General features: G+C 38.7%; 1 protein-coding gene across 1 annotated transcript in view; it reads right to left on the bottom strand.

The window, feature by feature from the left end:
• NUP62CL (nucleoporin 62 C-terminal like) overlaps positions 1 to 22,377 on the bottom strand; it is a 57,106-nt gene that overhangs the window by 8,912 nt on the left and 25,817 nt on the right. The window contains exon 6 of the mRNA XM_059678649.1: positions 15,938 to 16,004. Within this exon, the coding sequence (XP_059534632.1) occupies positions 15,980 to 16,004 (25 nt within the window). The 3' untranslated portion in view covers positions 15,938 to 15,979. The remainder of the gene's footprint in view (positions 1 to 15,937; positions 16,005 to 22,377) is intronic.

Here is a 22,377-nt window from a genome sequence, read left to right as displayed (position 1 = left end):
TTCTCTTTCATTGTGTTGTCTTTACCTGGTTTTGGTATTAGGGTGATGCTGGCTTCATAGAATGAGCTTGGAAGTGTTCCTTCCTCTTGGATTTTTTGTAGTAGTCTGAGGAGGATAGGTTTTAGTTCTTCTTTGAATGTTTGGTAAAACTCCCCTGTGAAGCCGTCTGGTCCTGGGCTTTTGTTTGCTGGAAGCTTTTTGATGACTGCTTCAATTTCTTCCATAGTTATTGGCCTATTGAGACTTTTAGATTCTTCCTGATTGAGTTTTGGAATGTTGTATTTTTCTAGGAATTTGTCCATTTCCTCCAGGTTGTCTAGTTTGTTGGAGTAGAGTTGTCCATAGTATTTTTTAACAATCATTTGTATTTCTGTGGGATCTGTTGTTATTTCGCCTCTATCATTTCTGATTTTGTTTATTTGGGTCCTTTCTCTTTGCTTCATGGTGAGCCTGGCTAGAGGTTTATCAATCTTGTTTATCCTTTCAAAGAACCAGCTCTTGGTTTCATTTATTTTCTGTATTGTTTTTTTGGTCTCTATGTCATTTATTTCTGCTCTAATCTTTATTATCTCCTTCCTTCTGCTCACTCTGGGCTTTTCTTGTTGCTCTCTTTCTAATTCTTTGAGATGTAGATTTAGATGATTTACTACCATTTTTTCTTGTTTGTTGAGATAGGCCTGTAGAGCTATAAACTTCCCTCTCAGGACTGCTTACATTGCGTCCCAAAGGTTTTGGATTGTTGTGTTTTCATTGTCATTAGTTTCCAGGATGTTTTTAATTTCTTCCTTGATCTCATTGGTAACCCAATCAATATTTAATAACATGCTATTCAGCTTCCAAGTGTTTGAGTATTTTGAGTTGTTTTTATTGTAGTTTATTTCTAATATTATGCCCTTGTGGTCTGAGAAGATGCTTGGTATGATTTCAATCTTCTTGAATTTTGGGAGACTTTGTTTGTGACCCAATATGTCGTCTATTTTTGAAGTTGTCCCATGAGCACTTGAGAAGAACGTATATTTTGTGACTTTGGAGTGAAGTGTTCTGAAGATGTCAATTAAGTCCATCTGATCTAGTGAGTCATTTAGGATTGCTGTTTCTTTGCTGAGTTTTTGTCTAGCGGATTTATCCAGTGATGTCAGTGGTGTATTAAAGTCCCCTACTATGATGGTATTGTTGTCGATCTCTCCCCTGATACCTTCCAGGAGTTTTCTTATGTATGTGGGTGCTCCTGCATTGGGTGCATGTATGTTTATCAGGGTTATATCCTCTTGTTGTATTGATCCCTTTAGTATTATGAAGTGGCCTTCCTTATCTCTTGTTATGGCCTTCACTTTGAGGTCTATTTTGTCCGATATAGGTATTGCTACCCCAGCTTTTTTTCCACTTCCATTTGCCTGAAAGATATTTTTCCATCCCTTCACTTTCAGTCCGTGTGAGACCCTTCTAATGAGGTGGGTCTCTTGTAGACAGCAAATATATGGGTTGCCGGGAGCCGGTCCATCCTTGCTGTTTCAAGGGACCTGGCATATATGGCATATGGTTCTTAATATGTTTGCTCACCTTCTTGGCACTGTGTTTTAACCAAGGTCACCTCTCCGAGAAAGGTTGAATCCCCAGGTAGGGATTTTCCCCTGAAGTTAGGGAGGGAATAAAACCCCTCAACTAAGTGCCAGGCGGGTAATTAATCCCTTTAACTACGAACAATCATGCTTAAACTACATAATCTTTTCTCCCTGGAATGGAGATAAGAAACGCCCTAACCTTTGTAATAGAGATTGATAGGATTGAATCAACTGTTATAAATACAGTTGTAACAAGACAGAAACACTCAGAACTCAGAACACAGAACTCATGAGACAGAACTCAGAACTCAGAACCTGGCGAGAGCATGCCCGAGGATCCTGGAGAGGGACTGGCCTCGGAGCCTAGAGACAGAGCCTAGCGGGAGAACATGGCAAGGGATCCTGGACTGAACCTGACTACAGAGATTGGCAGGAGAACCTGACTGGAACCTGGACACTGAACCTGACTGGAGAGCCTGGACAGAACCTGGCTGGAGAACCTAGCGAGGGAACGTGGCCACAGAACCTCTCTGGAGATCCAGAACAGAACTTGGCTGGAGATCCTGGCTAGAGATCCTGGCTAGGCTGCTGATCAACTGAACACTGTCTCTGTGTCATTCCTTCTTCGCCGACTCCGTCCACACCTTTGGGGACCCCTGGACCCGCTGGGGCTGGACCCCGGCAATGGGTCATGTTTTTTTATCCATTCAGCCACTCGATGTCTTTTGATTGGACTATTTAGTCCATTTACGTTTAAAGTTATTATTGAAAGGTACTTGTTTGTAGCCATTTCTATTTTTTTGTGGCTGTTTTCTTTCTGGGCTTTTTATTTCTTCTTTTTACACCAGTCCCTTTAGCATTCCTTGCATTGCTGGCTTGGTGGTGATAAACTCCCTTAGCCTATTTTTGTTTGTGAAGCCTCTTATTTCCCCTTCAATTTTGAATGATAGCCTTGCTGGATAGAGTATTCTTGGATTCAGTCCTTTGCTTTGCATCACTTTCTAAATTTCTGACCATTCTTTTCTGGCCTGATGTGTTTCTGTTGAGAAATCATTTGATAATCTGATGGGGGATCCTTTGTAGGTAACTCTCTGTTTCTCTCCTGCAGCCTTTAAGATTCTCTCTTTGTCTTGTACATTTGCCATCATTATTATGACGTGTCTTGGTGTGGGTCTTTTGGGGTTCATCTTGCATGGGACTCTCTGTAGTTGTGTAACTTTTTTCTTCCCCATATCTGGGAAGTTTTCTGACATTATTTCTTCAAATAGATTTTCTAATCCTTGCTGCTCTTCTTGTCCTTCTTGCGGCCCTATTATGTGTATGTTACTTCATTTCATGTTGTCCCGAAGCTCCCTTAGGCTCTCCTCCTGCTTTTTAATTTTTTTCTCCAGTTGCTGTTCAGATTGAGCTTGTTTCTCTGCCTTATCTTCTAATTCACTAATTCAGTCCTCTGCTACTTCTAGTCTGCTGTTGAAACTTTCCATGGTGTTTTTGATTGTAGCTATATCACTTTTCATTTCTTCCTGATTCTTGCATAGGTTGTTGATTTTCTCATCCATCCGGTGAATGAATTGTACAACCATTATTCTGAATTCTTTTTCTGTCATGTTGCATGCTTCAACTTCATTAATTTCCTTTCTTGGCGACTCCTCATTGTCTTTCCTCTGGGTGTTGTGTCGTCTCTTCATTCTGATTATCTCCCAATGGTTCAAACGTCGAGTTGCGTGGGCCTGGGCCATGTGCAGTGGGAGCCTCTAGTGTCACTGAAGAGCTCTGACACTAAGATGTGTGGTTGTTGTGGGTTGGTGGGAACTAGGCTCGCTCAGAGTCAGTGTTGTCAGCACTCAATGTGGCCTCGTACGTGCCCTTAGAATCAGGGACCCTGCCTGCACCGTGCTGAAACAGAGACCCTCCTGGAGCATGTTGAAAACCAGAGTGCCTTAGCATGCGCCAGGAGTCAGAGTTCCCCAAGAATCCAGTATCAGAGTCTCTGTTGCTTCGCGCGACCTTGCTTTGATAATCAGGGTCCCTGTGTGCCCTTGCACCAGGAATTGGAGTCACTGGCTCTTAGTATGAATGCACAGGGAATCAGGATCTCAGGCGCAGGTGATAAGAAACACAGTCAAGTCACTGGTGCTTGGTGCTGCCTCCTGCCCAGAGAATCAGGGTCCCTGGGCCTGTGCTAAGGGAGACAAATTCCAGGTGTTCGCAGGATTGCTCCCAGCCCAAGGCTCTGAAGCTGGCAGTGCGAGTAGGATCAGTTCCTGGGGTTCGCGCGTTTGCTCCCAGCCCAGGACTCCTGGAGCAGGCAGTGAGAGCAGGACCAGATCCTGGTATTCTCGGGATTGCCCCCAGCCCAGGGCTCCGAAGCAGGTAGTGCGTGTAGGACCAGTTCCCGCTGTTCGCGGGATTGCTCCCAGCCCAGGACTCCTGAACCCGGCCCTACGCGGGATCAGTTCCAAGGTGCTCGTACTTCCAGGCTAAAGTTCCTGGAGTGCTGAGGCCCAGGCAAGGGGTGGGTCTATCAGTTAGTTACTCTGGTGCTGCCAGCAAGCCTGCAGGAAGCGGGGATGGGCTCTGTTACTCACGGATCTGCCGCGGGGATTTCTTTTGGTGTCCACAGATCTATAGCTGTGGTCACAGGTCTCTGTCCCCAGTGGCTGTAGGGTCCTGGCATGAGAAAAAATATCTTGACGAAAAATGGACAGAAGACACAAATAGGCAACTTAGAAAATGAAATATGAATTGTTTTCAAACATTTTTTAAAAACCCAACCTCGCCGAAACTGGTTTGGCTCAGTGGATAGAGCGTTGGCCTGCGGACTGAAAGGTCCCAGGTTCAATTCTGGTCAAGGGCATGTAGCTGGGTTGTGGGCACATCCCCAGTAGGAGATGTGCAGGAGGCGGCTGATTGATGTTTCTCTCTCATCGATGTTTCCAACTCTCTATCTCTCTCCCTTCCTCTCTGTAAAAAATCAATAAAATATATTTAAAAAAATAAAAAAATAAAATCAAGGAATAAATTAACTTAATGGAATCCATTAAGGAAAATACTTTTAAAAAATAATAATAACCCAACTTCATTAGTAACCAGAGGAATGCAATTAAACGGAATAATTATTTTCACCTATAAAATTTAGCATGGAATGATAAAGATGATAATGGTGGTAGTAATGATTATAGAAGTAGTAGTAGTGGAAAGAGTACAGAAGAAAAAAGATATCCTAATGAATTTGTGGTGAAAATATAAATTGGTACAACATACTTGACAGAATTATAAATCAAAAGCCTTTAAGAATGACATTACTCCTAATTCAGCATTTGAACTTCTACAAATTTTTTCTATGTCCTAATGACCATATATTTACTCTAAAACATAGCTACATCTTATACCCTAAAACAGCCGTGGGCAAACTACGGCCCGCGGGCCAGATCCAGCCCATTTGAAATGAATAAAACTATTGAAAAAAAAGACCGTACCCTTTTATGTAATGATGTTTACTTTGAATTTATATTAGTTCACACAAACACTCCATCCATGCTTTTGTTCCGGCCCTCCGGTCCAGTTTAAGAACCCATTGTGGCCCTCGAGTCAAAAAGTTTGCCCACCCCTGCCCTAAAACATAGCTATACTCACAGCAGCACAATTTAAAACAGCAAAAAGTTGAAAGCCAATACTTAAAAATTAACCAATACCTAATAATGAGATAATAATTAAATAAACTATGGTTTATCCATATAATAAAGAAATTAGCAGCCAAGAAAATGTAGAATATTAAATAGTATGGAATGCTATTCATGTATATCTTTCTATTAGCTAAGTCTCTCTTTTTCCATCAAAAACTGTGTACAGTGTGCTGTGTACATAGCAGGGGACACATTTTTTAAAGTATATTGGTCCTAAAGTTCATGTCAGATATTGTTAAGTTCTGAAGGTACAGAAATAACTAAGATATAATCTCTATCACCAAGAAGCTCAAATTCCAGTAAGAGAGACAAACAAGTAAGTATATAACTGCAATATCTATAATAATAAAAGTGTAATATGCTAATTAGACCAGACATCCTTCTGGACATCCTTCTGGATGACCTTCCGGACGAAGCCAGGGCTGTGAGGGGAGCCTGGGTCCCAGGTGCCAGAGGGAAGCCAGTGTAGCCTGGGGGAAGAAAGGCCTACTCTTGCATGAATTTCATGCACAGGCCTCTAGTTGTATGATAAATGCAGACAGGCCTCTATCTCAAATGTGGATAAACAGGCTGTGGACTTCAAGTCCCAGAATTCTATGTGGCAGACTCTTTTTTTAGTATATATATTTTTCATTGATTTTCGAGAGGAAGGGAGAGGGAGAGAGAGAAACATCAATGATGAGAGCGAATCATTGATCAGCTGCCTCCTGCACGCCCCCTACTGGGGATCTGCAACCCTGGCATGTGCCCTTGACTGGAATCAAACTTTCAATCTGCAGGCCAACACTTTATCCACTGATCCAAACCAGCTAGGGCATGCGTGGCAGACTCTTAAGTGATTGTGGTGGATTGTGTGGCTCTTGGAACTGTAGTAGCACAGAGCTAAAGTATTTATTGGATAATGGGTATGTTGTAAGTTGTAAATTATTCAAGTTTTTAAAAAATTTCAGAGGTTAAAGGAAACACCAAAAATATCTATCTCATAAACCTAGGAGTCACCTATGACTTCTTGACTCTCTCCTCTATTAGCACTAAAAGCCAAAACTAAGACTAGTATCTTCAGAGTCCCATCTAAAAGTATGTTTTCTTTTACAGTGCACCTATTTATTGATGCTGTGAAAATTTAAAATAAAAAGTATCATGCTGAGCTAATGATGGGCACCAGAGCATAATGCTATTTGTTATCCCTTCCAATATTGAAATGCTCAAAATAAGGTAGGCCTATCTGAATCCTATCTGGGGAGATTTCATTGGTGAAACACTAGCCGGCCATGTTACCTATGAGGGGGCCATTGAGCAGTGGGTCCAAAAACAGCATTTTAGTTTTTAGTTACTAACAGGAAAAAATGCTTTGGAGAAATATCTGTATATCTCAAAACCAATATAAATTCTGATATTTGGGAGTGATTTAAGTCATGTTACACATAATTCATCTGAGAGGCCCTCCAGCTTGAATAAATGCATTTGGGCACAAGATGCACATAAGTAGGATTAGTAAAACATCTAATTTTTCAGATGTATTCAATGTGTTTCAAATCTGGATTTACATATAGAAAAGGAGGTTTGGGAAGTGTAGCTCTGAGAATGTTAAATATCATTCACTCTTTCCTAAAATGAGCTGAAGACTTTATCATTTTTTATTTTGATATCCTAATCTAACCTACAAGAAATTTTTCAGAATCAAGGAACAATGGTGTGACAATGAATCTATTTTGTAAAGGGGATCAGAGATGAGCAGGTAGCTCATTAAACAATGGGAAGACATAAGATACCTTTCAATTAACTGCAATTGTGAGAAGCAAATGAGTACTTGTCTCTGTTGAGCCTAAGAGACTTTTAAAGGGACTCTTTGTGTATTGTCACGTCTCTGTCAGATAAAGAAAATTCACCTCTCAAGTGTCTGAAGTGGTACGTTATACTCCAGAGTACAAGAGATGACCTCGTTGATCAACCAATGTCACCAAGGTTTCCCAAAGAATTTCAGAAAAAGCACAGGGCCTGGCTGTCATGGCTCAGTGGTTGAGCTTCGACCTATGGATTCCCAGTCAGGGCACATGCCCAGGCTGTGGGCTCGATCCCCAGTAGGAGGTGTGCAGGACGATTGATAATTCTCTCTCATTGATGTTTCTATCTCTCTCTCCCGCCCTCTCTCTCAAATCAATAAAAACATTAAAAAAGTAACAAAGGGAGAGGACCCAAATAAAATCAGAAACAAAAGAGGTGAAATAACAACTGACACCACAGAAATACAAAGGATTGTAAGAAAATATTATGAATAACGACATGCCAACAAGCTGGAAATGTGGATGACATGGACAAATTCCTAGAAAAATACAATCTTCCAAAACGGAATCAGGAAAAATCAGAAAACCTAAATAGGCCAATAATAACTGATAAAATTGAAGCAGTAATAAAAAAAAAATTCCCAGCAAACAAAAGCTCTGTTCCGGACTGCTTCAGGGGAGTTTTACCAAATACTCAAAGAAGAACTAACACCTATCCTCCTCAAACTATTCCAAAAAATCCAAGAGGAAGGAATACTTCCAAGCTCTTTCCAAGAGGCCAGCATTATAATAATTCCAAAACCAGATACACTACAAAGAAAGAGAATTATAGGCCAATATCCTTGATGAACATAGATGCTAAAATTCTCAACAAATTATCAGCAAATCAGATCCAGCAATACATTAAAAAGATCATACACTATGACCAAGTGGGATTTATTCCAGGGATGCAAGACTGGTATAATATTCACAAATCAAGAAATGTGATACATCACAGAAACAAATTGAAAGACAAAAATCACATGATCATATTTATAGGAGCAGAAAAAGCATTCTAAAAATCCAACACTCGTTTTTGATAAAAACACTCAGCAAAGTGGGAATAGAGGAAATCATACCTCAAAATAATATGACATATATGACAAAACTACAAGCAACATCAATGGGCAAACACTAAAACCATTTCCCCTAAGAACAGGATCAAGACAGGGATATCCTCTTTCACCGCTCTTATTCAACGTAATACTGGAAGTCCTAGTCACAGCAATCAGACAAGAAGAAGAAATAAAAGACATCCAAATTGGAAAGAAAAAGTAAAACTCTCATTATTCGCAGATGACATGATATTGTACATAGAAAACCCAAAACACTCCACCAAAAACTACCAGATTTAATAAATGATTTTGGCAATGTAGCAGGATACAAAATTAACATGCAGAAATCATTGACATTACACCAATAATGGACTCTCAGAAAGAGAAACAAAAAAATCAATCCCATTTAACACTGCAATAAAAAATTAAGATATTTAGGAATACCCTTACCCAAGGAGGTAAAAAACCTGTACTTGGAAAACTACAGGAAGTTGAGAAAAATAAGAAGATATAAACAAGTGGAAGATTACATCGTGTTCATGAATTACTGGAATTAACATCATTGAAATGTCTATACTACCCAAAGCAATCTACAGATTCAATGCAATCCCTATTAAAATACCAACAGCATATTTCACAGATCTAGAACAAGTACTCCAAAAATTCATATGGAACCAAAAATGACCCCAAAGAGCCACAGCAATCTTAAGAAAGAAAAACAAAGTTGGGGGAATCACAAAATCAGATACCAAGTTATACTACAAAGCCACTGTAATCAGAACAGCCTGGTACTGGCACAAAAATAGGCATATAGATTAATGGAACAGGAGAACCCAGAAATCGACCCAATTGAGTGTAATACACTCAATCAATATTTGACAAAGGAGGCAAGAGCATACAATGGAGTAAAGACAATCTCATTAATAAATGTTGTTGGGAAAATTGGACAGGTACGTGCAAAAAAATGAAACTAGACCACCGACTTATACCATACACAAGGATAAACTCAAAATAGCTAAAATAATTAACTGTAAGTCGTGAAACCATAAAAATCCTAGAAGAAACTATGGGCAGCAAAATCTTAGACATCTCTTGAAACAATATGTTTGCTGATACATCTCCTAGGGAAAGAGAAACTAAGGAGAAAATAAACAAATGGGTTTACATCAAAAGAAAAGGCTGCTTCACAGCAAAAGAAAACATCAAAACATCAACAAAATGTCGTATCCTTTGAGATAACATGGAAGGACATGGAGAATATTATGCTAAGCGAAACAAGCCAGTTAGAGAAAGACAAGTATCACATGATCTCACTCATAAGTGGAATCTAATGAACAAAATGAATTGATGAACAAAATAGATCCAGAGACATAGAAGCATGAAACAGACTGTGGAATCTCAGAGGGAAGGTGGGGGTGGGTGGGTGAGTGGTAAGAAATAAACCAAAGAACTTATATGCATACTAGTGGCCTGGTGCACAAAATTTGGGCACATTAAAAGGGAATTAATTAGAGGAAATATTTTAATATTGCTATTTGCCCGTTCTCTATAATAGAAGTGTCAAAGATGAAAATTAGTAACATGTATATGAAAATCTCCTCCTGTCAGAGTCTGGGGCGTGCAACGGGACCTAGAGTCAAGTCCCCATCCACCACCCGCACGCGCTTCAAAAACGCAGGAGACCCAGACCCTGCTGGCCCCAACCCCATCAAGCCCTTCTGGGCAGGGGGCACAGCCTCAGATCCCCCAGCCCAGCACCAGGGAGGGGGGTGTGGCCTGAGGTCCCCATCAAGCCCCACCTGGCGGGGGGCATGGCCTGAGGTCCCCCAGCCTGGCGCTGGGGTAGGGGGTGTTGCATGAGGTCTCCCAGCCTGGCACCAGGGCGGGGGGCACAGCCTGAGGTCCCCCCATCAAGCCCCACTGGGCGGGGGCCATTGCCTTAAGTACCCTGGCCCAGTGCTAGGGTGGGGGGCATGGCCTGAGGTCCCTCACCCCAGGTGCCATGCAGCCTCAGGTCCCTGCTATCCAGTCGTGATGTTATGGTATCTGGGCTAATTTGCATATTCCTCTATTATATAGATAGATATGCATAACCCATGGACACAGTCAATAGTGTGGTAAAGGCCTTGGGTGGTGGATGGGGTGGGCTAGAAGGGGTCAATGGGGAAAAAGGGAGACATATGTAATACAACAATAAAGATAAATTTAAATCCTATATAATAAAAGGCTAATATGCAAATTGTCCCCTCAACTGTGAGTTCGACCAGGAGTTTGACCAGAAGGCGGGGCTAGCCCACCAACCACCCGCAGCCCCTCTCTCCAGATGGCACCATGCCCAATTGGCCCTTCCACCCCAATTGGGGGCGGGGCAGGTCGGCAACCTCTCACATCCCCCCTCCCCCCCACACACACAACCAGCCTAGCCTGATTGGGGCAGGCTGGCCAGATCCCACCCATGCACGAATTCATGTACTGGGCCTCTAGTAATAAATAAATAAATAAAATAAGAGACCAAAAAGGGGAGGTAAAAGAAACCACCTCAATCAGTAAATCAGATTCTATTCTAGAAGATGAAAGAGGAAGAAAGGACTTTAATTGGAATTCAAAGCCATCTTTTGATATCTTAGTATTAGATATTCTTCAGATATGAGAATGCTGAAAGTCTTTATATAAATAAAAGGTTAATATGCCAAGTGTCCATCCAACTGGTAGCTAGGATGTGCACTGACCACCAGGGGGCAGACGCTCAATGTAGGAGTGCCTTGGCAGCAGCAGTTCTTGGGTGACGCACCCCAAAACCAGAGAGGAGGGAGCCCAATTCCTCACAGGGCCGTGCAATTCCATCTTTGGCCATGGGTTATGTTGTTTCTGGGGCACTGTCAGACCCAAATCTGGTTTACTCCACACCTGAGTTTTCGTTCCACACCCTGTACGAAAGCAACTTTGCAGAGTGGCCTCTTGCACTCCAGGACCCCTCAGGGGATGTCAGAGAGCTGGTTTCAGCCCAATCCCCGCAGTACAGGCCGAGGGACCCCATCTGCCAGAGGGACCCTGCTCACTCTGCAGATGCCCTTCGAGCCACGGCACCACCCCAGGTACAGCTGGCCAGGGAGGGACCGTGGAGGTTGGCTCCAGGGCATGTCCAGTCTGTCTTTCCCAGTCCCTCCCCGCTGGCCACCTTCTAGTTAATTTCCTTTTAATGTGCACGAATCCATGTACTGGGTCACTAGTGTAATTAATAAAATATTTTAAAGCATTTCTTATCTGGGCCACAGCTACTTAAATAAAATACATCATGGAGACTGTAGTTAACTAGAGGCCCAATGCATGAAATTCATGCACTTAGGAGGGGGTCCCTCAGACAGGCCTGTGCCCTATATCAGTCTGGGAGCCCTTGGGGGATGTCAGACTGATGGCTTAGGCCTGCTCCCTAAGCCATCAGTCGGACATCCTTAGCACTGCCATGGAGGTGAGAGAGAGTCCCGCCACTGCCGCTGTGCTCGCCAGCTATGAGTCTGGCTTCTGGCTGAGCGGCACTCCCCCTGGTAATCAGGGAGCGCACTGATTACCAGGGGGCAGCTCCTGTGTTGATAGTCTGCCCCCTGGTGGTCAGTGTGCACATAGCCACTGGTCATTCCGCCGTTCAGTCAATTTGCATATTAGCCTTTTATTATACAGTGGGTCGTTGGGTTACGTTGGAGATCTGTTCCTACGGCGCAACATAACACGATTTTCGCCATAAGTTGGAACCCACCTACATAAGCACCTATGTCACTCACATGGAGCACATACACAGCAGTAATGAAGTGAAATAGTAAAAAAAAAAAAATTAAAAGAAAGATAACAATTCCTGACCTTTACTTGTGGTAAATAAATAATAAAAAACATAAAGCACATATGTTGAAATGACGCAACTTTTTTTTTTATATAAATAAATGGGAGATAGCAATGCAACCATGAAATGACGTATGTTGAGTCCAACATAACCCGAGGATTGTCTGTATAGGATAATACTGTAATGTGTGTTTAAAATAGCTAAGAGAGTAGAAGTTAAACGTTCTCATCACAAGAAAAAATTTGTAGCTGTATAAGGTGACAGATGTCAACCAGACTTATTGTGGTGACCATTTGGCAATATATACAAATATTCAATGATTGTGTTGTATACCTGAAACTAATATAATGTTATATGTGAAATGTGCCTTAATTAAAAAGAAAATTAAAAATACCCAATTCTGAAAAATAGAATTTAAAATCATTACCTTAAACAACAAATACTGACGACATTGGGTAAAAATGAAGTATGATTATGACATACACAAAAAGTTGCTTCTCTAAACCAGTCCTGAAGACATTTTATCCAAGAGTTAGTTAGATCATACTGGATGACTAAGAATGTCCTACATCAAATAGTATTAATAATAATGTGTTCATAGACCAGTACTAATGAAACTATATTTTGTAAATATCACAAAATTCCTTATGGCATTTTAGTTACTCTAAGGATTCTTTTCTGCCCTGAATACCAGTTGAAATGTAGTGAGCAGCTATTAAATAATTATGGGTTCTAACCCATTAAAGACTGCAATGATCATGGATGATCATTAGCTGTGAAGCTTTGGGACACTTCATGAAAGAAGCAAAATGCCATAAAAATACTAAAGGATCTTTCAGATAATGGCAAGTATAAGATTTTCTACTGCCCACCACTTTATTGTAATGTTTGGTAAATATTAGTGGATACAACAATGGTTTGGTATGTGAAAAAAACAAAAAATGCTTATCTTTCACCCTCTCCTCCCCCTCGAAAAGAAGTAGCTCCATATATTTAAAATGAGTAACAAAATTGGCTTAAATCGATTGCCAACTCTATCATAAGTAGTCCCAGAAGAGCTAGAGTTGCTGCAGTTCAGTGACTGCCAACTCAGAAGACAGATATGTGACTGCAGCACTGCCATCAAACCAATCTGGAAATAATGCTGCAAAGTTTTACAAAGAGAAAGGCAAGAGAGGGAACTCTGGTATTTGACTAGAATTACTATTAATTCTCAATTGTCCATACTAATCAGGAGAAAAAGGAGCATACACAATGTTAAACGATGGATAAATATCAAATTTGAAAACTGGTCAATACTGGCACATGTTCAGATACTTCCTAATTTAATACTCATCTAATCCCTTTCTAGATCAGTCCCATCACAGTCAGTTCTATGCAGTGGTTCTCAACCTTTTGGCCCTTTAAATACAGTTCCTCATGTTGTGACCCAACCATAAAATTATTTTCGTTGCTACTTCATAACTGTAATGTTGCTACTGTTATGAATTGTAATGTAAATATCTGATATGCAGGATGGCCTTAGGCGAGCCCTGTGAAAGGGTTGTTTGACCGCCAAAGGGGTCGCGACCCACAGGTTGAGAACTGCTGGGTTAGAGGAAGAAAGGGACCTGCTTCTCTATAACTTACTCATGGATATTGAGAAGTTGATTGGACAGTAATATTTTAACATTTAAAGTATAATGTATGATTTCCAAGTCACTTTTAAAGGTAAATTGATTTTTTTAGTTAAATGCATGATCCTATTGGCATAACAGTTGTTATGTTTTATAAACTGTATGAATGTCAAATATATTAAATCATAAAAACATTACTCAGAAACCTTTTAAAATACAGATTTCAAGCCCTAGCCGGTTTGGCTCAGTGGATAGAGCATCAGCCTGCCAACTGAAGGGTCACAGGTTCGATTTCGGTCAAGAGCAAGTACCTTGGTTGCAGGCTCAATCCCCAGCCCAGGACCTGGTCAGGGCGTGTGAAGGAGGCAACCAATCCATGTGTTTCTTTCACATAGATGTTTTTCTCTGTCTTTCCCTCTCTCTTCCACTCTCTTTAAAAATCAATGAAAAAATATTCTTGGGTGAGGATTAAAAAAAACAGATTTCAACTTTAAAATCTTTTAAAAACATATACAAGTTAGAGATTTCTCTTTAGTAAAAAATATTTCTATTGTTAAAGTAGTACATGTATCAACCTTTCTATAACTATTATTTGGATGTAAATAAATTGGCTGATTGAGAAATTTAACTTAACACTTCTCAGCCTATAGCATTTCAGCAGACTTGATCCCATTAACTGTTAAAGAGCAAAATAAACAACCGCCAACCCCCCAAAAAACACATACCATTCTTAAACAGCATAATTAAACCCTGCCATTCTCCATTACTTGCTCATGTCATTTCCCGATATGAAAGGGAAAGGTTCCCTGTGTGAGAACAGCAAAAATGAGCCCAGTATCAAGAATAACCAGGCCTTTTCCCATTCTTAAGCATGGCCTACATGTCTCAGTTGAGACTCTATAAGAGATCTCTCTGCCTCTCCAACATTGAATTTTTAGCATAAAAGTAACTCTCAGTAATTACTCTGTCTTATTCTATTTACCCTGTGTTGACTGAGAACCTAGAACTTATATCCCACCCAATGCACTACCATTATCATACCCTCATCCTCTACTGTTAGATACATGACTAAAATTCATTTTTATATCCAGTGATGCCCACAATAGAATTATTTTAAGAACATACCAGTAGAAAGAATGCTGTTCTAGTAATTACGAAATTTTGATTCTCGTCCTAGCTCTGCCACTAATTAGTTGTGTGTTCTTAGAAAAGTCATTTAACCTCTCTGGGATACAGTTTTTTAATTTATAGAAAATAAGCTCTTTGCAGAGCTAACAATCTTAATTTTATTATTAAGAAAACACTGCTTGAGAGCCTTGAGATTTCATTAAGACAAAGAGGATCCCAGCCAAGGGGAAAAAAAATCACTATAACGTTTCTTTACACCACAAATTACATTTTAGCATTGCCCCTCAACACAATCTTGGGTCTTGATATAACCTCTTTAGTCTTTGAATAATCTTTGTTTTCTGGGATCAAATATTTCTGAGACCTGAAATCAAGTATTTCCCCAAGAAGTCTTAATTCCTTTTAATGGGAATGGCATTTAGAAACCAAGACCCAGGTGCTGCATATACTCATGGCTACCAGGGTATCTGTTATTGCTTCTTGGTCTTTTCCATGTACAGAACAAGGGAATAGGAATTCATACTGCAATAAAAATTTAAAATACAAATATAAAAGGAAAATATTTTATATAGCTTTTATTTTTAAATGAAAATCTTGGTTTCTATTATCACTGATATACTTATGCATTTGCTTTATCCTAAAATATATAAAATAATACTAATATTATAATGTATGTATATGTTATAATTCTGAAACCTACAATAAACCTATTAAGAACATTTAAGATTTCTTTGCAGTTCTTTTTATCCTTAAGATTACATCCTAGTAAGGATGCACCATCAGGGACACTATGTTCAAAATTTATCTGAACGGCATGTTATAAATTAGTTATACATTTTTATTTGGTTTCAGTTGGTATCCATGTTTAACATTTGTTTTTCTTCCCATTATTTTTTGCTTAATTATAATGTTTGAGCATTTAAACTTTTATATAGCCCAAATGTCAAAACCGTATTAAAAAGTATATGCAGAGAAGTCCTACTTCTATCCCTCTCTCTCCCACCACATTTCTATACATCCCCTATTTTCATTAGTTCCTACCTTATCATTCTGTTTCATTTTATAAAAATAAGCAATTATAGTTCTTTAGAACTAATGTAGACATACCATGAGTTAAGCAATACCCTTATAAGTGAATTGTTATTTGAGTATGTTTATGGTACACAAAACCTAACTTGTATCACATTTTCTATTTGCAATACACATAGCTTGGAAATCAAATAAACTCCCACCTGGATTCTGACTAATCTGCTCTAGAGAGTCCATATGAGCATTCAGAATTCTGCTGATCTGTTTGAGCTAAAAACAAACACAAGATATTTAGATTATAATTTCTGATATGGTAAACAAAAAGTAAACAAAATTTTGAAACTAGAAAGTGACTTTAATTTCTTCTGATAAGAAATGGACTGAGAATGATTAAACATTAACAGCTTCTTTTGCTATTTGATATTTGTAATGTTCATTACATCTATATATTAATCTAATTACTTTGCAAATATCACAAATCTGATTGATTCTTAGAATTCAATAAGAAACTTACTACTACAGTACAAACATAAGTAAAGAACATTAAGAGACATTTCAGAAGATAAGAAATTCATTAAAAAATTTAAAATATTGCTTTTATTCATTCATATCAGCATTTTTATTGAGGTATAACTCAGATATAACATTGTATGAGATTCAGGTATGCAACATATTCTACATCTGTATATATTGTGAAATAATCACTACAATAAGTCCAGTTAACATCTGTCACCATATATAGTTACACAAAAGTTTTTTTGTATAAGTTCTGCAATCTTAGCAATTTTCAAATATGAAATATAGTAGTATTAATATAGTCATTGTGCTGTATATTACATACCCATGACTTAACACTAGAAAGACTGAAATTTAGTATATATCTATATTGCCCAAAAGCAGTCAAAATGACTGCATTGTGAAAGAATAATATCGGAGCACTCTTCACTTATGTTCCTTAGCTTTTCCAATAACTCACTTCTATTCGACATTTCTTTCATGAATTTAGGGCGCAAAAGAAATAAAATAAACAACTTATTAGAACAAGTATCACTGCATAAAGATTCGAATAACAAGTACTAGTTTAGCTTATTGAGCAACTGCAACTTATCAAGTATTGACAATTTATCATGTACTTGTATGTTATCATGTGATGGTAATCGAAAAAAAATGAAAACTGTTATTTCAATACAGAGCCGAACTGGTCATATAAGAAATTTACTCAATTCAATAATAAGAGTCCAAAATTTCCCAAGCAGTCAAAATGACTGCTTTTGGGCAATATAGGTATAACACATATATATATATATATATATATATATATATATATACCGGAAATGAAGGAGGGGGAGGTAACTACAATTATTAATAAACACATTTATATGTTGTACAGAAAGTCACAAAATTCTAAGACATTGTGTCCTTATATACATAATTGTTTTTCTAATTAAAATTAAAAAGCAGTCAAAATGACTTCCTTGGGCAATCTAGTGTTAATTATTTTATAACTAGAAGTTTGTACCTTTTGTATACCCCTTCACCCATTTTGCCCTTCCCCCCCTCTGACAACCAATCTGTTCTCTGCATTAGCTTGGTTTGTTTTGTTTTTAAATTCTACATATAAGCAAGATCATACAGTGTCTTTCTCTGTCTGACTTATTTCATTTAGCATATGTTATCACAAATGGCATGATTTCTAAATCAGTAATTTTAAATAAATGTAATATTCAATTGTCAAGTGTGTGTGGGGAAAACAGGTACATTCATATACAACCAATAGAAATATAATTTGATCCAACCTTTCAAAATGTAAAATTTTACAATATATATCATCTTAAAATATTCATACTTTTACAAAAATATATTTTCTTAATTGATTTTAGAGAGAGGAAGGGAGAGGGATAGAGAGATAGAAACATCAACATTGATGTGAAACATCAGCTGGTTACCTCCTGCACACCCCCTACCAGGGATTGAACCTGCAACTGGGTCACGTGCACTGACCTGGAATCAAATCATGACTTTCTAGTTCATGGGCTGATGCTCGACCACTGAGTCACACTGGATGGGCTAAAATAGTCATACTTTTTAACTCAGTATGTTCTACTTCTAGGAATCTATCCAGGGCAATTTTGTAATGACAAAAACCTGGAAACAGTATCTCTATCAATAAAAAAATGATTATATTATGATAAAGTTACCTCTGATTAAAATTATAGAGTCATTAAAACCAATTGTTCCTCCTGGTCTGTGAGGGTCAGTGACTGAGTGTCGACCCATGAACCAGGAGGTCACAGTTCAATTCCCCTTCAGGGCGCATGCCCAGGCTGTGGGCTTGGTCCCCGGGAGGGGACATGTAGGAGGGAGCTGATTGATGAGTCTCATCATTGATGTTTCTATCTCTCTCTCCCACTCCTTTCCTCTCTCTGAAATCAATAAAAAAATATTAAAACTCTTTTTAAAAACATGTTTTCCAAAACAGAAATAGACTCATAGCTATAGTGAACAAACTGAGTGTTGCCAGATGGAAGGAGGGTGGGGGTATGGATAAAAGGTGAAGGGAATAAGAAGTTACAAAATAGTCACCAGAGTATAAAGTACAGCATAGGGAATATAGTCAATAATATTGTAATAACTATGTATGGTGCCACATGGGTACTAGAATTATCAGGAGGATCACTGCGTAAATTATATAATTGGATGGCCACTATACTATACACCTGAAACAACTATAAAATAAAAAAAAATATTTTCAAAGAATGGTTATAATTTTGGGAATACACCATGAAAGAATATTAAATGAAGGCAGAATACAAAATTTTATATAGGTATGTTTCCAAAGCTGTTCAAAACAAAAGTATTTTTTTAATCAGCATAGTAAAAAGACTTGAAAGAAATAAACCAATATATTAGCAGAGTACTGGTAATACAGGTGATTTAATTTTCTTTACAGATTTCCATATTTTCTAAGCTTAATACATTAAACAAGTATGTATATTAACTTTGTAATAAAAATACTAAACATTTAAAAAATTTTAGCCCCAGCTGGTTTTGCTCAATGGATAGAGCGTCGGCCTGCGGACTGAAAGGTCTCCCAGGTTTGATTCCAGCAAAGGGCACATGCCCGGGTTGCGGGCTCGGTCCCCAGTGTGGGGCATGCAGGAGGCAGCCAGTCAGTGATTCTCTCTAATCATTGACATTTCTATCTCTCTCCCTCTCCCTTCCTCTCTGAAATCAATAAAAATATATTAAAAAAATAAAAAAATTAGAATACTTTTGATGAATTTTCTAGCAAAGTCCAGGATAATATTAAAAATAGGAGGAAATGAAAATGTTTCCACACTTAAAAGACAAGTATATGTAATGACAACAGCAAATTAGAGTATTCTAGTATAACAAACAAATATACTTTGTAGTAGGAACAATGAGTTTTTGTAAGTGAATGTGACCGAGTATCATACACCATAATATGGACTTGCTTAATAAAAATTTTAGCTATTAGGAGGTCTCTCCCATCTCCCCCTAAGAAAAGTCAAAATCAAGAGGTAAATCTCATCACTGTGATTTAAGTTGCAATTTTTCTACCCTAGTGTATGGCCCATAGGTTGAGCTGGTCAGAATAAATTATTGACAAAATATTATTGTTCAACAAATGTGTTCTCTGCTTACTGTCTAAAAATTTATGCTATCTGAGAAAAGAGATGAATTATTGCTAATTTTTCACTTCTTTTGTCCTGTTATCAAGCAGCAATTATCCTTTAATTCTCTCATTGTAAATATCTCAATCTCCATGGCTAGGAAAAATAAAAGACTCAAACCATTTACTCCCCACTACTAAACTAAACTAAACTAAACTAAACTAAACTAAACTAAACTAAACTAAACTAATCCAATGCTAAGTAGAGAAAAAGGATAAGGGTAGGATTGCAGTTTCCTTTTACTTAATCTGTTAGAACACATTAATTTAACACAGAGACTATGTATCAGCTCTATTTCATGCCTAAATCTGCATATACTTATCTGTGTATTAAAATTCTATTACAGCAGAACAATTCTGAATTTTGGAATCACAATAGTGATCTAATATTTCATTAAAAAGAAAACCTATGTTATGTCAACTCTTGATCATCTGCGTGGACTCAGGGAGATGGTAGTATGGATAATACCAGACTAATTTTTATTTGCCATTGTTCAACTTTAGATTCAACTAAAGTAAAGAATGGCATAATTTTTATTATAAGATTATTTTGTCCACCCTTGACATTTTGCAAAAGAAAGACCTAAGACCCAGAGAGATTAAGTGACTTAAATGAAATTCTTGTGCTTTTTCAATACACCATGCTATCTCTTCATAATTAAAAAAGCTAGTAATATGTTTGTAGATAAAGAAGTGTCTGTATATAATTGGACAAAGAGCTTACTAAAGAAATAATTACTACACATGTATTATGTCATTCATCCTCATTTACTCAAATCCTGGCTTCACTCTAATTATAATCAACTGATAGAAAGTACAATGGGAGCTCTCACAATGGGTGATTCCTCTTACCATTACTGCCATGGGGTGGCATCGAGTTAAAAGAAGGACTCCATTTAGCTGTTAAGACAACAGAGAAAGGTAGAGGAAATAAACTCTTTATGTAGAGTATAGATAAAGGGGAAATAATCATTTTTTATTGCCAAATTAATTCAAAACTTCTCAACTATTTAAATGGAGCTTTGACTGTATTTTTCCAGGCTATAATGCATTTATATTATGAGTTAAGTAGAGACTGGTGGAAACCTAATGACCATATTTAACAAAGTTTCTATGGAAAAAACATATTTTAAGTTTCACATAGTTTACTTATCAAACTTTTAAGATATAACCTAATTATAAGATTACTTGGATAGATTTAACAGATTCAAACATCTATTCTCACGTTTATATGAATATGTAGATAAATATATATAAGAAAGAATGAATTAGCTAATGAGTAAGTGAACAGGAAAATAAGTACAGGGACAGATTTAGTTATGTGAAGAACAGGAAGAAAACCCTGAAAATTTATGGAGGTAAGTCATTTTTTTTACTCTCCTGGGATAATCACAAAGAACTCTCAACCTTATCTGCCCTTAAATATTTCCTGTCCCATTAACTATAACCAAGAGCTTCATATCTCTAGAGGCAGATATGGAGAACTAGAGAGGACAGGAGAAGATGACTAGCTAAAGGAACCATAGACTGCTAATGTCATACTAAATCTTGGTTGTCTAAGTAGATAAAGCAGTTAACACACCAGGGCAATAGTGTCAGCAGGTTTTTCAAATATATTCAGGTGTTCAATAATGTTCTTGAGATCCTGTGCCATTTGTTTCAACTGAACATCTATATTTTCTGCTAATTTGTAACTAAAAAAGTAAGTAAAGTAAAGGGATTAACAAGCAACAAATGTTTTCTCCACTTATGCATCATTACTAACATACAACAATGATACTGCCAACTGGATTTGCCCCAATTTCCCTACCTTCTCAGTGGGTCTCAGTTATGACTAATGGCGCATTTTTATGAATGCAGTATTCATGGTATTCATGACCTTATTATGGCCATCCTATATAATAAAAGGCTAATATGCAAATCGACTGAACGGCAGAACTACCAGTCGCTATGATGCGCACTGACCACCAGGGTTCAATGCAGGAGCTGCTCTCTGGTGGTCAGTGTACTCCCACAGGGAGAGCGCCGTTCAGTCAGAAGCTGGGCTCAAGGGTGGCGAGCACAGCAGCAGTAGCGAGAGCCTCTCTCGCCTCCACGGCAGCCCTAAGGATGTACAACTGCCAGCCTAAGCCCGCTCCCTCAGTTGGTCAGACATCCCCTGAGGGCTCCTGGGCTGCAAGAGGACACAGACAGGGCTGAGGGACCCCCCACCTCCTGAGTGCACAAATCTCGTGCACCAGTCTCTAGTATTCTAAAAAGACTCCATAGGTGAAGGCTTTTACTCACCTTGCCATTTTTACAGTCACATATTCACCCTCTTGCTAATGTTCTGAAGCAAAAGAGCCCTGAAACAAAGGAATTCTTTTGGGTGACAAAATAAACCCATAGGACATATTAAGAGTTATTCAGTGTTTAGTAGTATTCAGTAAGTGCAGACATGACTTCAATGACCTTGAATACATAAATTTTCAAAGTAAAACCTTATATAAATAATAGAGGCCTGGTGCATGAAAATTCATGCACTGGGCGGTGGGGGGCGGGGTGGTCCCTCAGCTTAGCCTGTGCCCTCTCACAGTTGGGGACCGCTCAGGGGATGTCAACCTGCTGGCTTAGGCCCACTCCCTGGGGGATCGGGCCTAAGCTGGCAGTCAGACATCCCTCTGGCAGCCCAGGAGTCCTTGAGGGATGTCTGAATGACAGCATGAGGAACGGGCCTAAGCTGCAATCAGACATCTTAGCACTGCCACCAAGATGGGAGAGGCTCCCGCCACCGAAGTTATACTCACAGCCATCAGCCAGGTTTGTGGCTGCGTGGAGCTCCCCATGTGGAAGCGCACTGACCACCAGGGGGCAGCTCCTGCATTGAGCATCTGCCCCCTGGTGGTCAGTGCATCTCATAGCAACCAGTCGGTTCCTGGTAGTTCTGCCTTTAGGGTCCATTTGCATATT

This window comes from Myotis daubentonii, chromosome X, assembly GCF_963259705.1.
Source record: "Myotis daubentonii chromosome X, mMyoDau2.1, whole genome shotgun sequence".
In the NCBI taxonomy this organism is placed as follows: Eukaryota; Metazoa; Chordata; class Mammalia; order Chiroptera; family Vespertilionidae; genus Myotis; species Myotis daubentonii.
Note: the sequence above shows the minus strand (reverse complement) of the source record. Positions and strands in the feature narration are given on the sequence as shown.